The sequence below is a fragment of the Cupressus sempervirens genome, chromosome 3 (genome assembly GCF_028749045.1).
Source record: "Cupressus sempervirens isolate cs-2001-9-10 chromosome 3, ASM2874904v1, whole genome shotgun sequence".
Lineage (NCBI taxonomy): Eukaryota > Viridiplantae > Streptophyta > Pinopsida > Cupressales > Cupressaceae > Cupressus > Cupressus sempervirens.
The window spans coordinates 851,078,811-851,103,220 of NC_143120.1; the positions used below are offsets into that span (position 1 = coordinate 851,078,811).

Sequence of the window (24,410 nt, forward strand, 5' to 3'; positions counted from 1 at the left end):
GATTGTGCAAAGTTGTAGAATATGCTAGATAGCAAAAGGAACAAAGCAAAATATAGGGTTATATCAGCCATTACTTGTACCGTACTAGAGAGGTTATGGGAGGATATTAGGCCAAACTTTGTTCTTTGTTTACCAAGGACTGAAAGAGGACATAATTTCATTGTTGTAGTGGTAATAGGTGTAAAGTTTTATAGACCTTGTTTGGTGGAGACTAAGTAATGTATATCTGATTAATTTCTTTCCTATGACAGACCTGATAGATGTAGAATGATAGCTTGAATACTGAGTCTGATGCTATCTGAAACTTGTTTTCAATTTTTAGTTTGAGATCTATATGCCAGTGTTATTGATATGATTTGTAGATGAGAAATGAATTTGCTATATATATACATTGAAACATGATAAAGTAGGGGCATGACCCTACGTGTTCATGCCTCAATGTATACAGTACTAATTTGCATTTGTTCATAACTAATCCTTAACAGATGCTAATAACACCCGATGATAAACCCTTAACAATAATAACGTTTATTTAAGGAACTCTCGATTATCCAATTGGTGTGAGTAATTACAGTGCAGATCATCTGAATATGATCAGCGAGAGTAATAAACTCGATAACAGTCGGTGTAACAATATACTAATACACCTGATAAAATTGGGATTACATGAGGCATCAAAACTTAGAGTTAATCATGTCAAATGATTTCAATCATGTCATTCGCTCTGAAGATCATTTGACATAGATAGAATAACATTTACATATATATGCTTAAGTTTTTGCATTCAAAATGACAGGTGTATTATATATATATATACATTGTCAAAACTTATGAAACAACAAGTTTTTCAACACACTAAAATGCTAACATTGTTAACACTCCCTCTTTAGCAATGAGTGTTTGAAACGTCTTCATACAATTAAGTGTGACTCAATTATGTCTGATAGAATATGGTGTCCGACAAAATCCGACCTAATAACCATAACAAATGATTTTCATGATGTCCGACGAAATCCAGCCTAATAACAATGACACTAATAACCTTCAACACTTTTGGTGTTGGAAGGTTGGTCATCTATTGATAAGATCATCACCTTACAATAGAGACCTTTAAACACATATGAAAGATCGTCACCTTTCATTCAACAAGTTTGCAAACAATTTAATTTAATATAATATTCATGAGTAAATTTACAAAAAATGTAATTACAAATTTGTCATACCAAGTTTAGTTCTAAAATACTCTATTTTCACTCTTGCAAGAGGTTTAGTGAAAATATCAGCATTTTGATCATTTGTGTTAACATAGATCAGCTTGATCACATTCATGTCAACCATGTCTTTGATATAGTGGTAAGGAGTCTCAATGTGCTTTGACCGATTGTGGAACACTGGATTTGTAGAAAGTTTGATGCAGCTCTAATTGTCACAATGAATCACAGTGGAATCTAACTTCTTTCCAAATAATCCAAATAATAGCTTCCTTAACCAAACTGCTTCACATGCTCCCACGGAGGCTGCCATATATTCTGCTTTAGTAGAACTCAAGGCAACTGTAGGTTGTTTTCTACTGAACCATGATATCATTGCTGATCCAAGACAGAAGCAACATCTGGTGGTGCTCTTACAGGTTATGAAACAACCGGCCCAATTAGAATCAGTATAGCCTTCAAGTTTGATTTCAACATTTCTGTACTTTACTCCGAGACCAACAGTGCAGCGTAGATATCTCAAAACATGTTTTGCAGCCATTAGGTATATTTTCTTAGGCTCACACATAAAGTGACTTAGTACATTTGTGGAATAGCAGATATCAGGCCTAGTGTTTACCAAAAAAATGAGAGATCCAATGATTTGTCTGTAAAGGGTAGGATCAATAGATTCTGAATTTGTTGCTTCCTCTTTTAGCTTGTGTAGATTAGTTTCCATTGGAATTGCAAGTGACTTACTATCCCTCATCCCAAATCATTTCAGAATATCCTGAGTATATTTTCCTTGATTTAAGAATATGTAATCTTCCTTTTGACATGCTTCTAGACTGGATGTGGTAAACCTAGGTCTTTTGTGTCAAACTCAGCAGCAAGATCTTGTTTGCATTTAGCAAAAAGATGATCTTCACTTGTTATTAAGAGATCATCAACATAAAAGACCAATATGATCATATCTCCATTAGAAATTTTAAAATAGATTTTAGGATCAGCTTCATTTTTAGAGTATCCTAATTTAGTGAGATAGCTGTCAATTCTTTCATACCAAGCTCGAGGTGCTTGTTTAAAGCCATACAGAGCTTTCTTTAGTTTACATACATATAGGTTTTTATTTTCTATCACAAAACCTTTGGGGTTTTCAATATAAACTTCTTCATTTATAACCCCATTTAAGAATGCAGTTTTCACATCTATTTGATGCACCTTCCATCCTTGTGCTGTTGCTATTGCAATAATTGCCCTGACCGAAGTGAAATGAGCAACCAGGCAAAAGTTTCTTCGTACAATCAATACCAGCCTTCTGGGGAAACCCTTGAGCAACAAACCTTGCTTTATGCTTCTTAATACTGCCATTTGCTGCATATTTGATTTTATATAGCCACTTGGAAGAAACAACTGATTTGTCTTTTGGTATAGGTACAATATCCCAGACATCATTTTGTAGTATTGATTGATATTCTTCAACCATAGCATCTTTCCATGCTTGACAAGTCAGAGCTCAGTTACTAATGTAGTATAACAAGATTTGTTTCTAGCTTTATTGCTTTCCTTGGATATTTCATCTGGTTCAGTATCATTTTCTTCAATCATTTTTCTTGCCCATAATGGCCTTTTCTTGATATTGGAGATGTCTCTATTTCCTATCTCTAGTAATAGTTCATTTTCTTTTGATATGTTCTCCCTCTGAATTTCAGTTTGTGGATTTTCATCTAAGTCTATAATGGGCTCATCATTTGTGCTTGTAGATAGTTTTAAGGTAATGTTCTCCTCGAATATGACATCTCTGCTCACTTCCACTGATCTTTGTCCAGGAACATAAATTCTGTATCCTTTCGAGTTTTCACTATGCCCAACAAATATTCCTTTCTTTCTGGATGGTTCTAACTTAGTTCTTCTTTCTTTAGGTATATGTATATACACAGGACAACCAAAATCCTGAGGTGACTTAAGTTAGATTTATTTCCTGTAAAGATTTCTTTAGGTGTTATATTTTCTAGAATGGAGTGTGGACATTTGTTTTGTACGTATACAATAGTATTTGTGGCTTCTGCCAGAATGAGAAGTGTAGGTTTTGGTCATGGAGCATAGCTTTTGCTGCTTCAACAATAGTTTTATTTTTTCTTTCTGCTATCCCATTTTGTTGAGGATTATAAGGTATTGTATACTCCCTCTTAATCCCAACAATTGTACAAAAACTTTGAAATTTTCAGAAGTATATTCTCCCCCATTGTTAGATCTTATAGTTTTAGTTTTCTTTGACACTTGATTTTCCACCAATTCTTTGAATTTTGATAACACCTCATTTGATTCTTTAACTTTTAGAAAGAAAATCCAAGTCTTCCTAGAGTAATCATCAATGAATGTTATGTAATAGGAGTAACCTCCTAGAGAGAGGGTTGGCATGAGCCCACAAAAATTAGAGTGAATTAGTTCCAGGAATGAATTAGACTTATGTTCACTAGGAGGGAAAGGTTTTTTAATGTTCTTTCCTAGAGCACATCCTTTATATATACTTGTGTGTTTTGAGCTTAGACTCGGTGTTCCAGAGGTTATTTTCTCTACATTTGGAAGTGAACTAAATCCAATATGTCCAAGTCTTCTATGCCATACTTCATTTGAATTTGTCACTTCGAGATTAAGAGCCTGCTTTTGGATTTTGCATAGTTTATATAAGGTCCCATCTCTGGTTCCCATGGTAATGGCATTTTTTAGATTTGAGTTTTAGGCCAATACAAAACTTTGTCTTCATTGAAGGTGACTTGGAATCCTTCATCAGGTAGTCCAAAAATTGAAATTAGGTTTCTTTTTATGCCTCATACAAATAGAACAGTTTTTAATTTAGTGTAACTCCAATCCTTAGTTGTATAGAACAGGTCCCAATACCTTTGACTGGATGAGTGGAGTTGTCTCCAATAGTGACTCCTTCAGATCTGTAATTTTCAAGTGTCTCAAATTTTTCTTTGAATCCTGTTATATGTTGGGAAACACCACTATCTATTATCCACACACTTTCATTTGAGTTTATCTCATTTGATAAAGCAGTGTAGAATAATAGATTTTCATCTTTCTTACTTTCGGCTATTGAGGCTAAGATTCTTTCCCTTTTAGAACATTTGCTGAAGATATGTCTGAATTTCTCACACTTATAACATTTAACTTTAGAATTTTTTTTTTTAATAATTTGATTCTCTTTCTTTTTGTCATATTTCTTTCCTTTAAATTTCCTCTTTTTCCCTTTGTAATTTGAATCTGAAAAAAGGGCTTGATTTTCTCCCGCTTGATTTGATATAATCCCTCTAGAGATTAGCCTTGATTCTTTTGATGTGCAATCATTCTTCAGTTGATCAAAAAGACGTATAGTAGGTTTGCTGATTATTTGGATGAATGCTTCCCATGATAAGGGCAATCCTCTAAGTGCCATTGTCGATAGTTCTTGATCTTCTATTTTGCTTCCAATAGCATTTAGATGACTTTTAATTTCAAAAATCTTTCCAAAATATGATGAGATTGTATCCCCTTTACTCATTTTAGTATTCATTAGTTGTTTTTCAGTGTAATCATTCTACCCAAGTTGTTAATCTCAAACGTATCCTTAATTGTTTTGAATACTTCAAATGCTTTCTTTAAATCTGATATAGATGGAAGGATATGATCTTTTATAGAATCCACAATGATCTTCTTGGCTTTATTATTTCGTCTTTTCAATAAAAGATTCAAGTTCTAATTCTTCAAGAATTGTAGTAATTCAAATTTTCCAAGAAATTTCCAAGAAAAGAAATTCACTGCTCCTTCGAGTCTGTCCTCTACTCTTACATTATTTGACATATTGTCCTTTTTATTTTAAAATCAGAATGAGAGTCTCTCTACCAATTAGGTTTTGATACCATGTAAAGTTTTATAGACCTTGTTTGGTGGAGACTAAGTAATGTATATCTGATTAATATCCTTCCTATGACAGACATGATAGATGTAGAATGATAGTTTGAATTCTGAGTCTGATGTTATCTAAAACTTGTTTTCAATTTTCAGTCTGAGATCTATATGCCAGTGTTATTGATATGATTTGCAGATGAGAAATGAATCTGGTATATATATACATTGAAACATGATCAAGTAGGGGCATGACCCTACGTGGTCACGCCTCAATGTATACGATACTAATTTGCATTTGTTTATAACTAATCCTTAACAGATGCTAATAACACTAGATGATAAACCCTTAACAATAATAATGTTTTCCTGATTATCCAATCGGCGTGAGTAATTACAATGCAGATCATCTGAATATAATCGGTGAGAGTAATACATCCGATAACAATCGGTCTAACAGTATACTTAATACATCCGATACAATCGGGATTACATGAGGCATCAAAACTTAGAGTTAATCATGTCATTTGATCTGAAGATCGTTTGACATAGATAGAATAACATTTACATATATATAGTTATGTTTTTGCATTTAGAATGACAGGTGTATTTTATATATATATATACACTGTCAACACTTATGAAACAACAGGCAACACACTGAATGCTAACATCCTTAACAATAGGTTCTCTAAAAGTTTTAGATTGGGACACTTAGTTTGCTGAGTACTTTTGGAGGACATTATAGAAAAATCTAAAAATAGATTTGAAGTTTAGTTCAACGCATCATCCACAAACTGTTGGGTAGACAAAAGTGGTGAATAGTAGTTTGGGGAATTGGTTGAGATGCAAGTAGTAAGTAGGAGCACTAGTAAATCACCATTCTATAGTACGTATGGAAGTAGTCCTAGAAATGCTTCATAATTAAGGAAGTTGGACAAAGGAGAAAAGAGTAGCGTTGAAGCTAGAGACTTTGCAAAACATCTAAAGAATTTGTATGAAGAGGTGTGAAAGCATATTAACAAAATGAATCTTCAACATAAGGCTAAGACAGATCAGAAAAGGAGATGTAAGAAATTTCATATTGGATAGAAAGACACGGTTCATTTGAAAAATGAGAGATTTCTATCGAGAATTTATAATAAGTTAAGATGAAGAATTTTGGACCATGCAAAATCTTAAAGAAGCATGAATCATGAATCATGAAATGCTTATGAAGTACAATTGCCTAGTATTCTCAATATTTCACATGTGTATAATATTTTAGATTTGACAAAGTATCAAGAAGGAAGTATTGATGATGAAATAGTTGAAGCACAGTGGAATATCCCAACACCTACTTCAGCTACAAAAGAGGTAAAGGATATCTTGGATAGGTATGTTCGTAGATGCACATGAAACAAACAATATGAAGAGTACTTGGTCAAATGGAAAGGATGACCTGTTGAAGAATTATCATGGCTATCAAAAGCAAAAGTTGACCACTTTGGTTTCGCTCAGCACCTGAGATGTGACAAGCTCACTTCTTACCCTAGGGGTCTGATTTAGTGTAATGTCCCCTTTCTAGCATTCATAGCATGATGTATCGTTAGCATATTTCCCCATGGTCCCATAGGCTAACCAGAATATCAAAGGGACTTAGAGGCCATTTGACCTAGATAGTTTTAGTTGCAGGTGTCTTTGAGGGGTTTTGAGGTAGTTTTGGGCATACTTACTATTTATAGTAAGTCATTCTGGATATGATTGGACATCCTATGGCAGCAACATGTTGATGGTAAATGTTTAAAATCGACAAAAAGATTCATTTATTATTGATATGATTTATTTTGCATTAATAAAGCCATTTTATAAAGTTAAATTTAAATATTTAACTTTGTTAATGCTTAGATTATAGTTCGTGGGAAATATTTAAATAAAAGAGTCCCCTTTATTTTATTATACATTGGAGACATAAGTTACATAAAGGGAGTTATGTTTTATCCCACATTGACAAAACAAAGGCATTGGTTTTGTGAGAACATTATAAAAGAGGTGGAAGAGCTTCCATTGAGGCATGTTTTGGTTGATTGAAGAAATTACTTGTTTAGTTTGGAGATAATCTTATTGGGGCTTTGAGGACAAAATCCCTCTCAGCTATCAATCTCTACGCTGTTGCAATATACAGTTTGGGGGTTTATTTGGTGCTTGCAAATCAAAAGACTAATATGCAAAGTGAATGGTGAATAGTGAATCGCTACAGTGCGTGAACAGTAATCCGCTATGGTGCATGAACAGTAATCCGCTACAGTAGCGTGAACAATGAGTTGCTACAGTGACATGATCATCCCTAGCAGCAGCTGAGAGCAACCATACAAATCTGCAATGCAATGACCGGGATACCATATAGTGCTGGAGGTGCAAAGACAAGGTTCAGATATGTTATTGTATTCTTGAATATCTTTATTATGCTGGAGCAGAAAATTGGTATGCAAACAATGTGTTATTCTTACTTATTTTTGGAATCGAACTAGACATTGGTTGTTAATGACTTATTTCAGAACTGCTGGTGCGTTGAATGATAGTTACATCTGCTGTTAGCTTCAATTTATTCAGTAATAAAATAAGTTTGTATACTCTGGATCCTACATTATTATATACACTCATATCCTATCTTAGTAACAATAAACAAACATATACATTTGCAAACTGAGAACAAATCAGTAATCAGCTTGTTAGTAAATTGTTTGACAAAATTACAGTTAGTGAAAGTTGTCTAATCAATATAACACCCTTTTAGTTGCAGGATTGGACATCCCTTACTACCAAAGTACTATGCTGATTTTCATTAAATGTCAATCCGGGAGCGTGAACTTGAGATGATGTTTGCAAAGTATATGCTCTAGTTTTCACTAAAAGTCACTACTACTTTGAATGCAATAACCATTAAGGAAATCTAGTTTATCCAAAGCACAGACAACTATCAAATACTTGGAAGGAAATTCTAATTATTTAGCCATACATCTATGCACCTACTGCTGCAGGAACAGTGACTGGTTCTGTTTCCAGTGGCTGCAGGAACAGCAGTTCTAACTTTAACTTAGAAAACTGAGTCTAACTCCTACTTACTAAAGAAAACTCCACCTTCCGCGTGGGCCCCCACGGAAGAATGAAGGAAAGACAAACTCAGATAAAAGTGTAGAAACTCAGCAACGGCATATATTCATCTAGTATGCAGTATTACAATAACTTGGAAAAACAATAAGATGTCTATCAACTCTGTCTGTCTACTCACTACTTAGCCTTATAGATACAAACGTTTATAGGAAAGAACACCAAACTCCTAAAACTACGACTTCCTCATGAAGGAAAGTCAGTTACAATTTAAGACTGCATACATGCAATTTAAAAGACATTAATTATCCCTTAAATTTCTCACAAATATAGATCATAGCAAATGCTAGATTTGCTCTTTTATCTGTCTTCAAACAGCTTCCAGGAATCCAGGTATCATGCGTTGTATGTTTAACTGATTGCTTTGATGCTTACTTCCTTGCTCAGCCGCTTTATCAGGTCCCACTTTGCTATTCATTAAAACAGGTCCCTTCTGACTTTGCCGCCAAGTCTTCTAGCTGCAACGGTGTCATAACGCTTCTCCTTAATGTCATCAATGCCTTAGCGCTATTCCTTCGTAGTTTGTTTAACTCCCGCTCAGCTTGTATCCTGCGATCAACATTTAATACACACAAGACTTCCCGCAAACATTTATTTTCATTTATGAGTTTATAAAGAAAAGGCATTAATTATTCAACTAACAGTTTTTGCAATCTCTTCAGCTGCAGGAAGATCTACCCATATCAAACATTCATGAAGAAAGATTTTTACCAGAAAATGAACCCCTTTTTAAATATAATTCCGATTATTTTATGCCCTATGTCCATACTTTATACATCAAAAGTTCAAAACATTTATACTAAAGGATGATAAAGTTCAGTATGTTATAGACAAATGTTCACAAAAAGGGCTAATAAAACTTCTATTTCTTCATGTCATCAAAAGTCACTGAAATTGGTCTAGAATACGGGGGTTACTTTACATTCAGGAGCATCCAAGGTGCAAGAACAATCTTGCATCACCCAAAAAGAAATGTTTTTCATTACGGGAAAAAAGGTTTCAAGGGGATTTTAAACCCTATTTACAGAAGATTCTTGCATATAATTAGATATAACAAATAAGCACCAAAGACTAAACCAAGACAAAATAGGCTGCAATAGAGAACACAGAGAAAACGTTAGCCTAGCACTAACAAAAAACACAAAAGACAACAAGAAAACCAGAAACCAGAGAAGAAGATCACCAAGCTAGGTCTTTAAGGGTTTGCCACCTCTACTTCTAGTTGGCTTTTGTCCAGAGTGGCTTTCTTCAGTTCCCGTAGGTCAAGCGAGGGGTTCTGGGCCTTATCTAAATTTGTCCAAGTTCTCTTACTAGTCCCTGACTTCCTCTGGCTTTTTCATTTTCAGCATCTAGTTCCACAACCACCTTCTCTTGTTGAATTTTGTCCAAGTTATCCACCATAATCTTTATTGATTCAGTAGTATTCTTTATGATTCTGTGGCTATGGTTCATGATTGTTTGGAGGGAAGTTTGAATGCTTTTAACATCTTCAACCTTAGAAAGCCTCTCCCCATAAACTTCCTCCAACTTCTCAGTAGCTTCTAAGGTTTTATTGAGACGGTCCACAACTGATTTCTTTTCAATCTCTGTCTACTGAACAGAGCTTGCTTGCTGACTAGTAGCTTTAAGATCCTCCCTAGCGTTCTTGCCTGGTACAGAGGACTCCATCACCTCCATCTTACTGTTCATGACTCTCTGTTTCACTTGCAACTCCTTTAGCTCATGAAAATCCTACTTGAACATACTAAAAGAATCAACTGCATTAACTCTAGCCATCCTAAGAACAGCAGACAACTGCTCGTGATCCACACCAAAGAAACCAACATTAAGGTTTTGGGGGACTTAGCACCAGCCTCACCTACATCCCCCGAAGGATGCTTGCTAGAAACAGGAGATGGCGCATAGGATGATAATATCCATGATTAGGAAGGGAAATGTTTGTTTTGTAGTTTTCTTTAGTTTTCGGGGAACCCATTTTTGCAGATGCATTATATGATGTATAGAAGCTTAAATAGCGAAATCCTGTCACATGCTATTTTCGGGACGTTTTTCCATTTGGGGTCATGTTTTCAGGACTTTTCCGTTGTATTTGTGTGGATACGAAAATTGGTCCTAAGGAGTGTAATTGAAAAACTAAAAGATTGGTGAAAGAATCCCCTCAAGATCCTAAGTGTTTTGAAAGATACTAATGTTTTTGTCCAGAAAAATTTCTCCAATGAAGCTTAAAACTCAAATTTGAAGACCTTAGTGGCCCTATAAAGGTTCAAAATCCCTACACATAGATCTTTAAATGTATGTTTTGTTGTACATCTCTTCATGAGCTTTACAATGCTATATTATATAAGCAAATGAAATGCCCAAGTCAAAAGTTATGTCTTCCAAAAGTGCCATCAAGACTCAAGGTTCGATACAAAGATGAAGAGAGAAAAATCATTTAGGTAGGAAATTGAACTAATGATCTATCACTTTCTAGAATATTATAAGGCAGTTATTGGTGCTACATATACAGGGATTAAAGAGGGTTTCGAGACTCAGTTCCAGAAGTGTAGGTTGTGGCTCTCTTTTGCAGATTATTGTAATAAGGAGGTCCATACTTGTGGCAAGTTATTTTTCCAGAATGTTGTAATGACAATTTGTTTCATTGAAGCTGTTTCTGTTCTTGCAATTTTTTATTTATTTATCTATTATGTTGTGTGTGTTTGGTTTAACAAGGGGAATACCTTTCATCAGTTTGTAAGAGAGGCAACTTCTCCTGAATGGACCATGACTGTTGGCATTAATTACTGGTCTTGATTGCTTGTCTCAATTAGGTGGCTGTTCTTAACCATGACTGTATTTTACATTGTAACTAGTAATATTCTCAATACATAATTGATTGCTTATTGTTGCTGGGGGAAAGCACTCTTATTTTCAATATCCATAGCCTGTAGTAGAAAATGAACCTGTTACTGCCATCATCACCATCGCTGGAGGAAAGAGAACATATTTCTGGAGGGATAGATATATCATTTTATTGATTTACTTATTTGGTTTTACTTTAGGTTATGGTGTGCAAATGGCAGTAAATGGGCTATTTCGATCTTGAACATGGCATCTGAAGTTGGGTAGATCCACTTCACCTCATCATATGATGATGATCCTTTAAACTCTTAATTTTGAACTTTGTGGCTTCCCTTTAATTTGTCACACTTATCTTTATAATTAAATCTTGAGGTAAAGAAATGGATGTTTTACAAAATCTGGCCAGTTTTTCAATGTCCCTGGCTTTAGTTCAGTTGCATCACGAGATTGTCGATGATTGCTCATGAGTTTGATTCTTCTGGGAGGCCTTTGCTATATGCATTGATAGTGCACTGTAGAGTTTCTTCAATAACCATGCATTAAAAAATGTTTCTAAGGGTAGGCTTAGCCAATTGAATTAGCATCATGCTATGGATTTCATTTGCAATATAGTCAATATGCATGCCCTTTGCATATCGTGATCTCCAATTGGTTCAAGTCTTCTTTCTCAAGGACCAAGTTGATTGAGATTATTACACCTGAGTACATGGTATCCACATTAACAATTAAAAGGAAAACAATGGAGAAAAAAGAGGGAAGATCAATTACTTCATTTTTAACCTTTTCTTGGAAAAACAGGTTAAGTGACGGCTAGATTTTTCTGGAAATATACATATTCATTTTGTATTCAAAACCATACAATGATTGAGAGATTCAGAATTTTAACAATTTGGAGATCCAAAACTTGAAAAACACAAAAATCAAAACTAAAGCTATTGTGAATTGCGAATAGAAGATATTTGATCATTTTATAAAGTCAGAAACATGAGATTTCCAGTCCATAATGATCAGTGTGCTTAATTTTGGGATTCCACTAGTTGAAGTTAGCATCAACGTTTGAGATCACACTTCCTGATCCATTATGAGGATGAGAAAGCTTTAGAAGGAAATAGTATTGTCTCTTTTCTACTCTGAGTTGATCTTCTATATCCAACCTCTTTCAACTCTGTGTTACTCCTTAACACCCTCCATGCTTCCTCTTCTTCTTCTTTAACTTGCATTCGTTTGCGATCCTCACTATTTCTTTCTACAGCTTTCTCATCCCAATGATGGATCATAGGGTGTGATTCAAAACATTGATGCAAATAAGTTCCCACAGTGGAATCCAGAAATTAAGTGCCCCGATCATTCCACTAAGCACAAAGTAGAATTGGAAGAAGTCACTACCAAAAGTAATATTTTGGTTTATAGGTTTTTGGAGATAAATTTCATATATAACAAGTTTAATATTAGAGTTTGAGATTTGCAACCAACATTGACGATATTAATTAAAATATATCATAAAAACTAAGGCCCAAGAAACCTTAAGGGTAGATATTTCTTTTTGTTTTTCATGGATGTGCCCCATTCAATTAGTCCAGCTACCCCCAAGCTTCTTAGACCTATTTGGTATCCTTTGAATTGGCATAACAGCTGTTATTCCTATTGCATGGATTGTGGAAACTGAACATCTGTAACAGTTCTTAAATTGTTTTGGCAGAAGGTATGTACAGATCATGTAACAGAAGGTATGTACAGTCAGCTAGCTTGTTCATCAAAGTGTCTTTTGAAATTTTTTTTTCACTTTTCCAACATCTTTTCTTTTCAAAATTGATTATATTATCTCTCGTCTCATACGGTAACATTTAGATAGTTTTGAATGGGAGTAATGGGATTAGTTCAGAGTCCCGATTAAGTGATAATTGGAGATTATTGTTGGCACCAACTGGACATAGCAACTTAAAGAGATACGGACATTACCATTTTCATCAGTAGTTGGGTGAATACTAGCTCAACTGCTTACTTTTAATGTTTATCTTGATCTGAAGTTGTGAACCTGGGTGTCTTGGAAGAAATTTAATTGCTCTTCTTAAGTATATGCGTTACACCTACACTGCTTTCTGTTGTACTCTATATTGTCTGGGTGACTTTTGCACGCTGTCAAAGGTATGTTTACTGACTTTAACTGAAGGAGTGGTAATCTTAGCTAATATATGTTAGTTTTGGTTTAGTTGACACTTTTGTTTCAATAATAAAATATAGGATAACATGTGGGATAAGTGATTTTAATCTTGCCATTTTCTAAGTTTACAACCAGGTGTTATAATGTCTCTTGCCAGTTTGATGCACATTTAAATTGAGTGGCAAGAATCACTGTCTTGCTGTTTTTGCCGCAGAGAAATGTTTGTTATTTAGACTTAATATGAACATGAAATGCATGATAGAGAAGTGGAATGCTCATCCAAATAAATCTGTTGTTGTGACAGTTAACGTTACTAGCAAGAGCCAGCACACTCAGTTTTGAAGAACCCTTGAATCACATTGACATGTAAAAACAGAGTATGTCTCAATTCCAACATCCAGAAATGTGCGGAACTTCTTTTCTTCTTTCAGAAAATCTTTGCAATTTCCTCAATCCAGAACTTCCAACTTTGGTTCAGGGACTGAGTTGGGTATTGCTTTACAGGTACAAAATTCAGCACTAGCTTCTTCTTACTTGACTTTACACTGCATAATGTCTTCTTTTGTTGTTTGTTGACTGCTTTATCTTATTCTTGAGAATAGTACACAGAGGCATGGATTTTCACTTCAAACTTTATATCGGAGAAGCAACTTTTGTGCCGGCCCATGTTTGCTGGTGAGTTTAGCCTTTACATGATTTCTTCATTTTATTTGTTTTTCTTGTTGAAAATTTGAATACATTCCTAGTTCTCACTGTGACTGTATTCAGTATTCAACTTATATCTTGTTCCACGGTTGAAATTGAGCAATTTCTAGCGGTTTATCAATCTAAGAATCTCTGGTGTTAAAATAATTTTCATCATTCTATATTCTAATCTTTTTTTTTTTCTGAAAAAGTTAAGAGTAACTGGGAGAGGAATCTCCCCACGATGCATCTTTGATATAGGCATGCAAAATGGGTTGGTAAAAAAACACCGGAATGCTCTTCTGGAAGTTTCCTTGAATTCTTTAACTTTGAAGATATTATTTGAAATTTTCTAAAACTCTACCTATATAAAAAAGCAGGCAGTATTATGTTCAGAACAAAGTCTGATTATTGCAGTCCAAAGACAAATGCCCGGTAAAGCAAAACCAGGGCAGGAGAATGATCTAGGAAACTTTGAAGATATTTTTTGAAATTTTCTAAAACTCTACTTATATAAAAAAGCAAGCAGTATCATGTTCAGAACAAAGTCTGATTATTGCAGTCCAAAGACAAATGCCCGGTAAAGCAAAACTAGGGCAGGAGAAAGATCTAGGATTCATTGTTCCCTTCACATCAATATAGATGACCTGGTAACTAGAATTTCGATCACTTACCTGAATTGGAATGCAAAAATGGTGATGCAGGTGGCACTGAATGCTTCTTGTATCATTAAGAAGTGCATACACTCACATATGATTTCTGGCTCATGAGTACTACTGTTAATGGACAGTAAAGTATATAAGCAAATACCCAATCTGCTAGTGTCCTCCAGAGATTTGGTGCTCATGTTTTGAAGGTGCAAATTAAGGCTGCCGGTTACAGCAAGAGCAATCAAAGAGTTCTCTTGTTTCGTCTTTTTCCTACTTCAGATAGACACTTAAATTCTGTAGAATCTTTTTCAGTTACAGTATCGCATTTACCATTACGGCATTGATGTCTTCCAAAGCTCTGGCTAGATCACCAGTTGGAACTTTCATGGATATGTTTACTGAGTTGTGAGTCCAGGGGCCAATGTTCCTTTTATTATTCTTCTCCAAGGAGATAAGCTCGATCCTGATTGTTATAACCATAGGTTTCTGTATCTCTGAGAAGTATGGCATAGGGTAATCTGCAGGAATATCCAAATTGATATGAGGGTTAGTGAGGATCTTGGAAAGTCAAGGCACTGTCTATCGGAGACTCATCTCCCAACACATAATTAGACAGCAGATAGCTGGAAAAGAGAGGAGAATGCAAAACAATGTAAGGGAAAAGATGTCCAGCTGAGCAGAACACAAAGATAGATGACAATAATACAAGTGCAAGATCCCACAAACTCGTCCAAGCTGTGTGCTTTTTGAAAGGACACATTCTGATTGAAACTTTGGCACAAAAAGATTACTCAGTTCACAAGAGAAACTTAACTGTGGACCAAGATATTCACAAGATTTTGTTGCAAGATGTGTGTCCTTGGTCTTCTTGTGCCAAGCAGCGGCACTCAGGTTTGTGACATGGGTTAACCGCCTCATACAGATTGTATAAGTCTAGTGGTTGTATTGAGCATTGATAAGTCAATCTTTTGGTACAATGACGACCACACTTCTAACAAGTGGTATCGAAGCTTGGTCATAGGTTCAAACCCCTTGTGTGTTGTGCAATGTAGCACTCGGGTTTGTGACGTGGCTTAATTGCCTTCTATGGATTGTGTAAGTCTAGTGGTTGTATCGGGCATTGACAAGTCGTGCTTTTGGTGCAACAACAACCACACTTGCAATAGATTTATCTTTCACATTAACTCTCAAATGACTTACAAACAATGAAACCAGTTATTCCAACAAAAGAATCTTGATTACTTGTACTGATTTGTGAAAATTTCTTTGATACTGTAAGAATTTGGCTTAGGCCAAAATTCACCCAAGACCAAGGAACTCAAACACAAGCAAAATAGTAGACCAAATAGAGAGAGTATGATCAGAATGATGATATATTCATTCAATATGCTATATCAGCCATTTCATGAGTACACTAGGAGTGCCTGTATATAAAGGCTTTAGGAGAGCTTCTAGAATGCATAGAAGTCAGCATCATGATAAGTCATACAACCAGGCATATATCCACCAGATATGGGTTATCCTCCATTAAGCACGGAATTAAGTGCGATGATGTGAGGATAAGCCTACAATGGTGTATCACGCAAATCAGTGGTGTAGACAACATGTGCTAAATTAGGAGTGCAAATAACTGTGTTGTCTACATGACAACTCAGTGAATAATGCGAACTCTCGTGTTGTAGACACCATGTGCATAATTAGGGTTGCGTACTTTTGTGAGAGTACACAAACTCTTAAGTGTCTCACCTAAATAAATAATAAAATAATGCAAAATAATTAAATAATGCATTAACCTAAGTAAACTTAAGTAAGTGTAATAAATAAATACTTATTTACACCAACAAATACTAGTGACCTGTGAATGGAAAGAGTTATCATGAACATCTGAATTTGCACAACTCAATAGTGTGTAAGGAAACTTCCATATGTTGATTCTTATCTCTAGTCTTTATAAAATAGAAGGTTGAGTCTTCTCAAATGGAACTTTCCATGATGCAAACTTAGATGCAAGGGAAAGAAGACTAGATAACACCTTGACACAAGACTAATGGGCATTACTAATAGGAAAATCATTCAGAAAGGTTGGGAATAAGGCTTGTCTTCATTGCTAAGGCAAGAGAAATATTTGAAGGTCTCATTTGGTCCAAAACAGTAGCCATCTTGAGACAAAAACTGGAAATCTTTCTTCAAACTCAGATTTGGTAACTAAGTAGCTGGTTTATTCTTTTCTCTACTAGCATGTAGAAACCAGAAGTTGCTAAATGCATTCAACAAAAGCTTATGAGAAGATTTTGTAAGTTACACCAATTGTGAAAGGTTCCTATTTTGCATGCCATTGATGAAGACACTAGAGTCATTCTCAATACTTAGCTTAAGGATCTCAAATTGTGCTTCTTGTTTTGAGTCCTAAAATAGCCCTTCAACTTCAACTATCTTGGTAAAGTAACTTCCAAAAATAAGAACTTCTCTCATATGGTTCCTCAAAATAGCTTCCAACTTGGAGGAATTGGGATTTTTCTTGGAATCCCCACTATAACTCAATTTAATCCCACCAAATGAAGGAGGACACTCTTTCCTAGATATCTTTTTAGCCATAGTTTTTGTTAAAATTACCTCAAAGTATTTCTTGACTTCTAGCTAGCTCCTCAAAATAAATGTGTCTCTAGAATTTGTTTTCTCGAGTTTAGCCATTTTAGAAGTAATTATGTAGTAAGAGTAGGCCATTATAATTTCTTTCTCACTTATTTGGGGCCCTTCCCTTTACCATTACAAACTCTATTGTTTCTTTCAAGCCATAGATTCCAAAACTATTAGCTTTGGGCTAAGTTGCATAATTCTTGAAGAAAATTTATAGTGATTGGCGTGATCAATAATTGTAAAAATCTTTGAAGGATCTTCCAATCAGGTATTTAAGATTGAAAATATCAAAAAAGTATCCTATATACCTTTGACATAATCACAATGGAGGATTAATTGACAACAATCTCCTTCTTGAATGAAGCACAAAGGACACTAGCTAGGTCCTCAGAAATCTGTCTTTAAGAATAACTTGAAAGATCTCCTTTAGGAGTAAGTTACCGATTCAGGTGCGGATGCAGATGCAAGTGCAAGAATCGGGCATATATATATATATATGCAAAGAAATGCAGGAATATACAAAATTAAGTAATTTGATAATATGTTACTTCACCATTGATCAAGATAATTCATATTTGATAGTTCACAAATATTCAAATTGAAATAAGTCCAATATCTAATAATTACAAAATCAAAATTAGTTCATGATTCAACATTCATCAATCAATATTCAAGATTCGCTAATCAGATTTAGAATCGTAAGGAGTCTCAAGAAAATCCACATTCTCATCATCTCAAAGTTCTGCAAGTTCAAGATCATTTGAACCCAAAAGGGTTCCACTTGCGCTAGATGCACCATGTGTCATGATGTTATCATCATCATCATCATCTATGATTGTAGTAAGATCCTGAAATGTTGCATCCAAGTTAGCACACTTAGGGGCTACATCCCAAAGCTTGGCTTCCCGTTGTATTGATCCTTCATGATAAAAGATGCAAGTTGGTATGATTGTAAACCAAGTCCTTAATTTTTTTTGATCCCAACCTGTTATGCTTCATTGAATGGATAAAGGAGTATGTTCTCAAATTCCGTTCTGCAACATAAGAACTTGCAACGTGGACAATGTTCACAAAATTAAACATAAACATGAAAAGAAAATTAAAGAATGTTAAGCACAAAATTAATATACAAGTAGTAAATGCAAAGAAAAAAAACTTGCTTGTGAGAGGATGATTGCAAGGGGAACAATTGACCATAGACATATCACCATGTGGTAGATCCCATGCCATTGGTCCTTTATTACAATCGGACAAAGTTTTGCTTCTAAAGCAAATAAGCGAAATTTTGTCCTAACTTTTTTGTGCACTTCATCATCTTGGAAGAGTCTTGCAAAAACTTTGTAGCACCCATTAGCAACTTCTTCATCGGCATATGGTGCTACTCTATGTGGCATAGCAAATATTTCCTTGCTTATAGTACCTCAAAGATTAGCATATGCAAGGAGTGCAATGGGGTAGTCATCATTTCACAATGATGATGAATGATTGTTTCCACCTTATTGCATAAGGCTTCACATTCTATGGGGTCATTCTAATGTGTTTGTATGACAAGTTTTACCTTCTCTACCATTGTGTCCATACCATCATAGGCATCCCCCAAGCAAGGTTGATATGTATCAGCAAACCGGAGTATAGTCATAATAGGCTTGGTGAAATCAAACAAAAATTGCACAAGCCCACCAATTGTCATCTGAGGTCAATGCCTTATCTTTTGGATCCTCTCTAAATTCCAAGGCTTCCATATTGTAATGTCCCCGTTTTTGGCAAGTCTATGTAGTTTCTAGAGTTAGCTCATCATAGCAACCCTCGTGAGCTGATAGGGTGTTTTGGGGGTCCCAGTTGTGGACTTACTATATTTAGTAAGTCTATTTTTGGTAGTTGCTATTTTTTGCAATACAGCGAGTGGCTTTGGTAGTTGGTCGTCACTTGCAGGAAATAAGGTTAATAATTGCATGAGCTCTTATTTATTCGATAATTATCAAGTTGTATTATTACAATGATATTTATATTATTATAATGACATTAAGAAATAATTTTAAGAAGTATGTTGGAAAGTTTCTAGTGTTGAGTCCTTTTCGGAAACTTCCACAATTTCTGAAGTGGAGTTTTTTAGGAAACTTTGGCCAATGGAAGATTATAAATGAGAGCTCATTTCATTGGGAAAGGTATGCTTGAATATATATTTCCTTTTGTTGCCTTTGTGGCTTTTCCTGAGTTTTGAATTGTGAGTCTTGCTGAAGTATAAGAGTTTTTGAGTTTCTAAAGATTGTTTGAAGTCACTGCTGATGTATAGTGGTTTCATTGGTTGAATCTCCTGTCTGTGATTGGGAGATTGACATTATCATTGTGAGAATTCGGAATTTGGTGTTTGCAAATTATTCCAAGATATATAATTTGCATTGTTCTCCTACTGTAAATTTGTGTCTACAAAGAAGTGGTTATTGATTTTAGCATTTGAAATTGGTGAAAGGATTTAATTGCATTTATTTTGCAAATTCTGAATATATCTGGGAAGGTGCAATTTATGCCATCATTATTCCAGTGGCCATGTTGAGCAGCTGTAGGGAATTTGGTGTTTTGATTTGGAGTTGTAGAGGGTGGACGACACCTTGCAAGCATTCGTGTAAGGGTAGATTGGTGAATTGGACCCTTTCCTTGGCCTTGCAGTTTCATTGGCAGCTCTGCATTAATTCCTTGCAGGCCTGCAATTTGTTTATGTGCCTAGCGATTCATGTTAGGTCCATTGTCTCATGGTGTGAAGGGCGGCCATTCAGTTTTAAGAGGGTTGATGCAAATACAAAGGCACTGCGTTTAGAATATGGGTGATCTACTAGTAAAACCATACTAGGGCTTTCATATGAAGTCATATTTACTTGAGCATTTGGATGGTCAAAGAATAGTTACCGAACTAAAGCTTATTTGTAACAATATGGTGAAACAGTGTATTACCAATGCAAAATCAGGTTCAAAACTTGTTACATTCTGATTGTGAAATTGAATAAGGAAATCAGTTGCCGTTCAATCTTATTTGGTAAAGTCTGTGGTTAGAATTCAGTTCTAGATTTTAGATTTGAATTTATTTAGTTTACAAAATCATACATATTAAAAAAGAGAACAAACAGTTCTAATAGAACTTGCCAAGTGTTTGACAAAATATCAAATAACTGATTTTTAACTTTAAATTGGAGTTGTTGAGTTATAATCTGGCCAGGGTTATTATAGTGGATATTAGAGCGGTTTCCTGCCAGCCTGTAAGAATTGGGCTTCGAATCAAATGATAGTGGTTATTGCTTGGTTAGAATTGCAATCAATATTTGATCCGTTATTTTCTATTCAGTATCATGGCTGATGATAGGAGATTTGCGTCGAGTATGCACTATACCCAAAGAGGATGTACCACTCCACCTGGTGAAGCTGGGATACAGTTTGGTTTTGTTGGTAGTCTAGGGGGTTCAGGCGGGTCCGGAGTTAGAGATGCTGATGTTGACAGAGAGGCTATGCAAACATTTAGGAACCTTGTCATGTTTCCATATTTATAAAATTTAATAAGTAAATTAATAATAGAATAAATAAAAAAAAATTATAATGTAATTTATTATTATATTAATAAATATATTAAAGAGATTAGTAACATATAATATAATATTTTGGGAATCAATCATCTATTATTAATATTATATTCTATCATAAATTAATAATTCTAATATTAGAAATGGATATGATCTATATAATAACATAATTATTATTTATATTAAATAAAATAAAATATTATAAAAATAAAATATTATATTCTATTATAAATTAATAATTCTAATATTAGAAATGGATATGATCTATACAATAACATAATTATTATTTATATTACAAACCATTTAAAAGATCATGTTAATAATATATTATATTAATAAAGAATTTATATAATAACATAGTCATACTTGATCGGTTGCATCCTTTCAATTTAACCACCACTCCATACATTCAAAGATATTTATATAGAGAGAACAGGGAATAGGATGGAACAGCAGGGAGATTTGGAAAAAAAATAGACAACGAACATCAGCAAAGAAGAATAGCGAACAAAATGTCAACCGAGAGTCTTAGGCATGGGGATACAGTTGGCATATATTAGAGCCCAAATCAGTGATTGTGGACATGGAACCTCGTGCATAGATGGGATATTACAGCCAGTATTGGATCATCACCAAAAAGACATAAGATGCAACCGACGATCACAACAAACATCGGAGCATACCTACGGCAGAAAAAGCATATGCAGATCATCACCGAGAAAACAAGGTGGTCAAACAATGAAACTAGCGAAGTTCTCAATGACATTAAAATAAGTTTTGAAAATACACAGCAGTCCACATATATATCAGCAACATTTACGTTGCTATGAATGTAGGATTAATTCCAACTCATTCAGCACTTACGTGGGAAAAGCCACTGGTATGGAAGATTATAATAAAGAGTAAAATGGATTGAACTGCAGACAACCACACTGTGAATGGAAATACATAGACAATGGGCATATGGTTTATAAATGTTGAAACAAAACTCAGATCTTCAATCTACACTATGTTGGAGATAAGGAATGTTGACACTCTTCGAAGAAAAGTAGAAGCAGAGTAGGATAAATACATACTCATTTGATTCATGCAAGAGTAGAGATCAAAATATTACATTTATACTGTTTACATCAGACAGCCAATAAGGAAGTAAAATTTACAATTTTACCATGTTGAATAGAAGCTGCCCTTCCCTTCGTTATATATCCAATTTTTACTGCAATAGGTCTATTTGCAATCTAAGTTAGTCAATGTTAACAGAGGGCATATCATGTATACAAAGGGTATATTTTTGACAACCTGAGGCTGCACAATGATCATAATCAGACGTTTATGAACAACGGCCATTAGTGAAAACATATATAAAGTTAACTCAGTGGAATAGACAAGGTAGATATTTATGATAGGGTTCCTTGGGAAATCATCAAAAGAGAATTATTTATTGGAAGAAAATCAGAGAATAGGTAAAGAAACACCTATCATATCACAGGATTATATCAGACTCAAATAATCATAACAAATAAAGGGGATTGTCCTTATTTGGTGCATTACCAGGATTAGGGACATTACAGTGGTATCAGAGCATGATCTTGCCATCCTAGGGTGAATTTTAATAAGTGCAATATATAAGAAAAAAAGGGTTGTCATTGAAGACATATGAAAGAAGAAGCACTAGATCAAGCAAGACAACATGTACTCGTTAGCATATACGAAAGAAAGAACATCAATAGAAATGAATAGACAAGAGAAAGATTCAAGTAAGAGGAATTGATCATTCTATTTCTTATAGACAATGATAAATTCATATAGAGCATGAAATCTATTGAGATCAATGGAAGGAAGAAATAGACTACTCTAAGTAGCCATTAATGAGACGACAATAATAATTCCTAGTAAGGAATTAAGGCAAAGAGCTAACCTCTCTAAAAGACTTCACAAGATATTCCATAATTGAATATTCTTAAGTAAGGCAGGGACATCGAGTGTTCTCTGAAAGACAATTAATACTGTTAAGGAAAATCATATGCATATGTAAGGATGGATACACCTAGAGCGGGTATCCATAAGGCCTAGGACGAGAAATAACTCTCTCCTAGGAAAGATGGATACATCAAGATTGATTATCCATAAGGTCTTAAAGAGAGATATTGTGAGAAGACGGTGCTTAGTGGAGTGCTATTCTATTAATTAGAGCCCTAGGAGGCACTCCCCCAGGAGCTAAGCATGTGATCACCTCTCCTTAAGAAGGGTTTAAATTGGCAATTAGGTTCTTATAAGTTAAATGACTTACAAATTGAATATATTCTTATCATGGCTTTTGAAGTACTAACATGTGATGCAGGTCTAACATGTGTATGCTTCGTGTCTGCATCGTGTCTTCATGCATCAATGTGTATACTTTGTGTCTGTATCGTGTCTTCATACACTAATTATTTATATTTGGTGCATGCTTTATGTTTTCATATATCCTAGTATATGTTTAGTGAGTACCAAGGATTAGGGACATTCTCAATGAGTGTCAGAAGGACATTCTTAAGGAGTATTGAGCATCATGAACATTTTTAGAAAATGTGAAGACTAATGACATTTTGTCAAGATTGGATAAAGAGCATTCTTAGTGAGTGTTGAAACTAAGAGAACATTCTAAATGAATGTTTTACTTCTTAGATAGGGATTAAGACAAAGACCCTACATCTTTGAAGGCTTACTGATCTAGAAAGGAAGAAACACTTAGCAAGAAGAGAATCACAAATGCTACAGTACATCAAGATAAGTCTTATCACAATGAATATGTTTTCAAATTGATAAGTAATACTCATGAATGTATTATAATTCTAACCTTAAGTTGAAATTGTCATTTTAGGATTGCTCTATTGGATATTGAATTACATGTCAATACACCCTTACACTGAAGGTTTTGCATTGCTTGAGGACAAGCAATTTGAGGAAGGGTAGACTGTCATGTTCCCATATTTATAAAATTTAATAATAAGTAAATTAATAATAGAATAAATAATAATAAATTATAATGTAATTTATTATTATATTAATAAATATATTAAAGAGATTAGTAACATATAATATAATATTTTGGGAATCAATCATCTATAATTAATATAATAATAAGATGAATATAATAAAAATAAAATATTATATTCTATTATAAATTAATAATTCTAATATTAGAAATGGATATGATCTATATAATAAAATAATTATTATTTATATTACAAACCATTTAAAAGATCATATTAATAATATATTATATTAATAAAGAATTTATATAATAATATAGTCATACTTGATTGGTTGCATCCTTTCAATTTAACCACCACTCCATACATTCAAAGATAGGGAATAGGATGGGACAGCAGGAAGATTTGGTAAAAAAATAGACTACGAATATCAGCAAAGAAGAATAGCAAAGAAAATGACAACCGAGAGTCTCAGCCGATACAGTCGGCATATATTAGAGCCCAAATCAGTGAGTGTGGACATGGATCCTCATGCATAGATGGGATATTACAGCCAATATTGGATTGTCACCAAAAAGACATAAGATACAATCAACGATCACAACGAACATCGGAGCATACCTATGGTAGAGAAAGCATATGCAGATTATCACCGAGAAAACAAG

At 34.4% G+C, this 24,410-nt stretch overlaps 1 protein-coding gene across 2 annotated transcripts in view; it reads left to right on the top strand.

Moving 5' to 3' along the window:
- Positions 1 to 24,410, top strand: part of LOC149569454 (uncharacterized) — a 107,878-nt gene that overhangs the window by 13,347 nt on the left and 70,121 nt on the right. For both annotated transcript variants that reach the window (XR_016362747.1, XM_089822156.1), the window contains exons 2-3: positions 13,535 to 13,734; positions 13,833 to 13,905. Coding sequence is in view for 1 of the 2 variants with exons in the window: in XM_089822156.1 (XP_089678282.1) it covers positions 13,610 to 13,734; positions 13,833 to 13,905 (198 nt within the window). In the remaining variant the exon portion in view is untranslated. The remainder of the gene's footprint in view (positions 1 to 13,534; positions 13,735 to 13,832; positions 13,906 to 24,410) is intronic.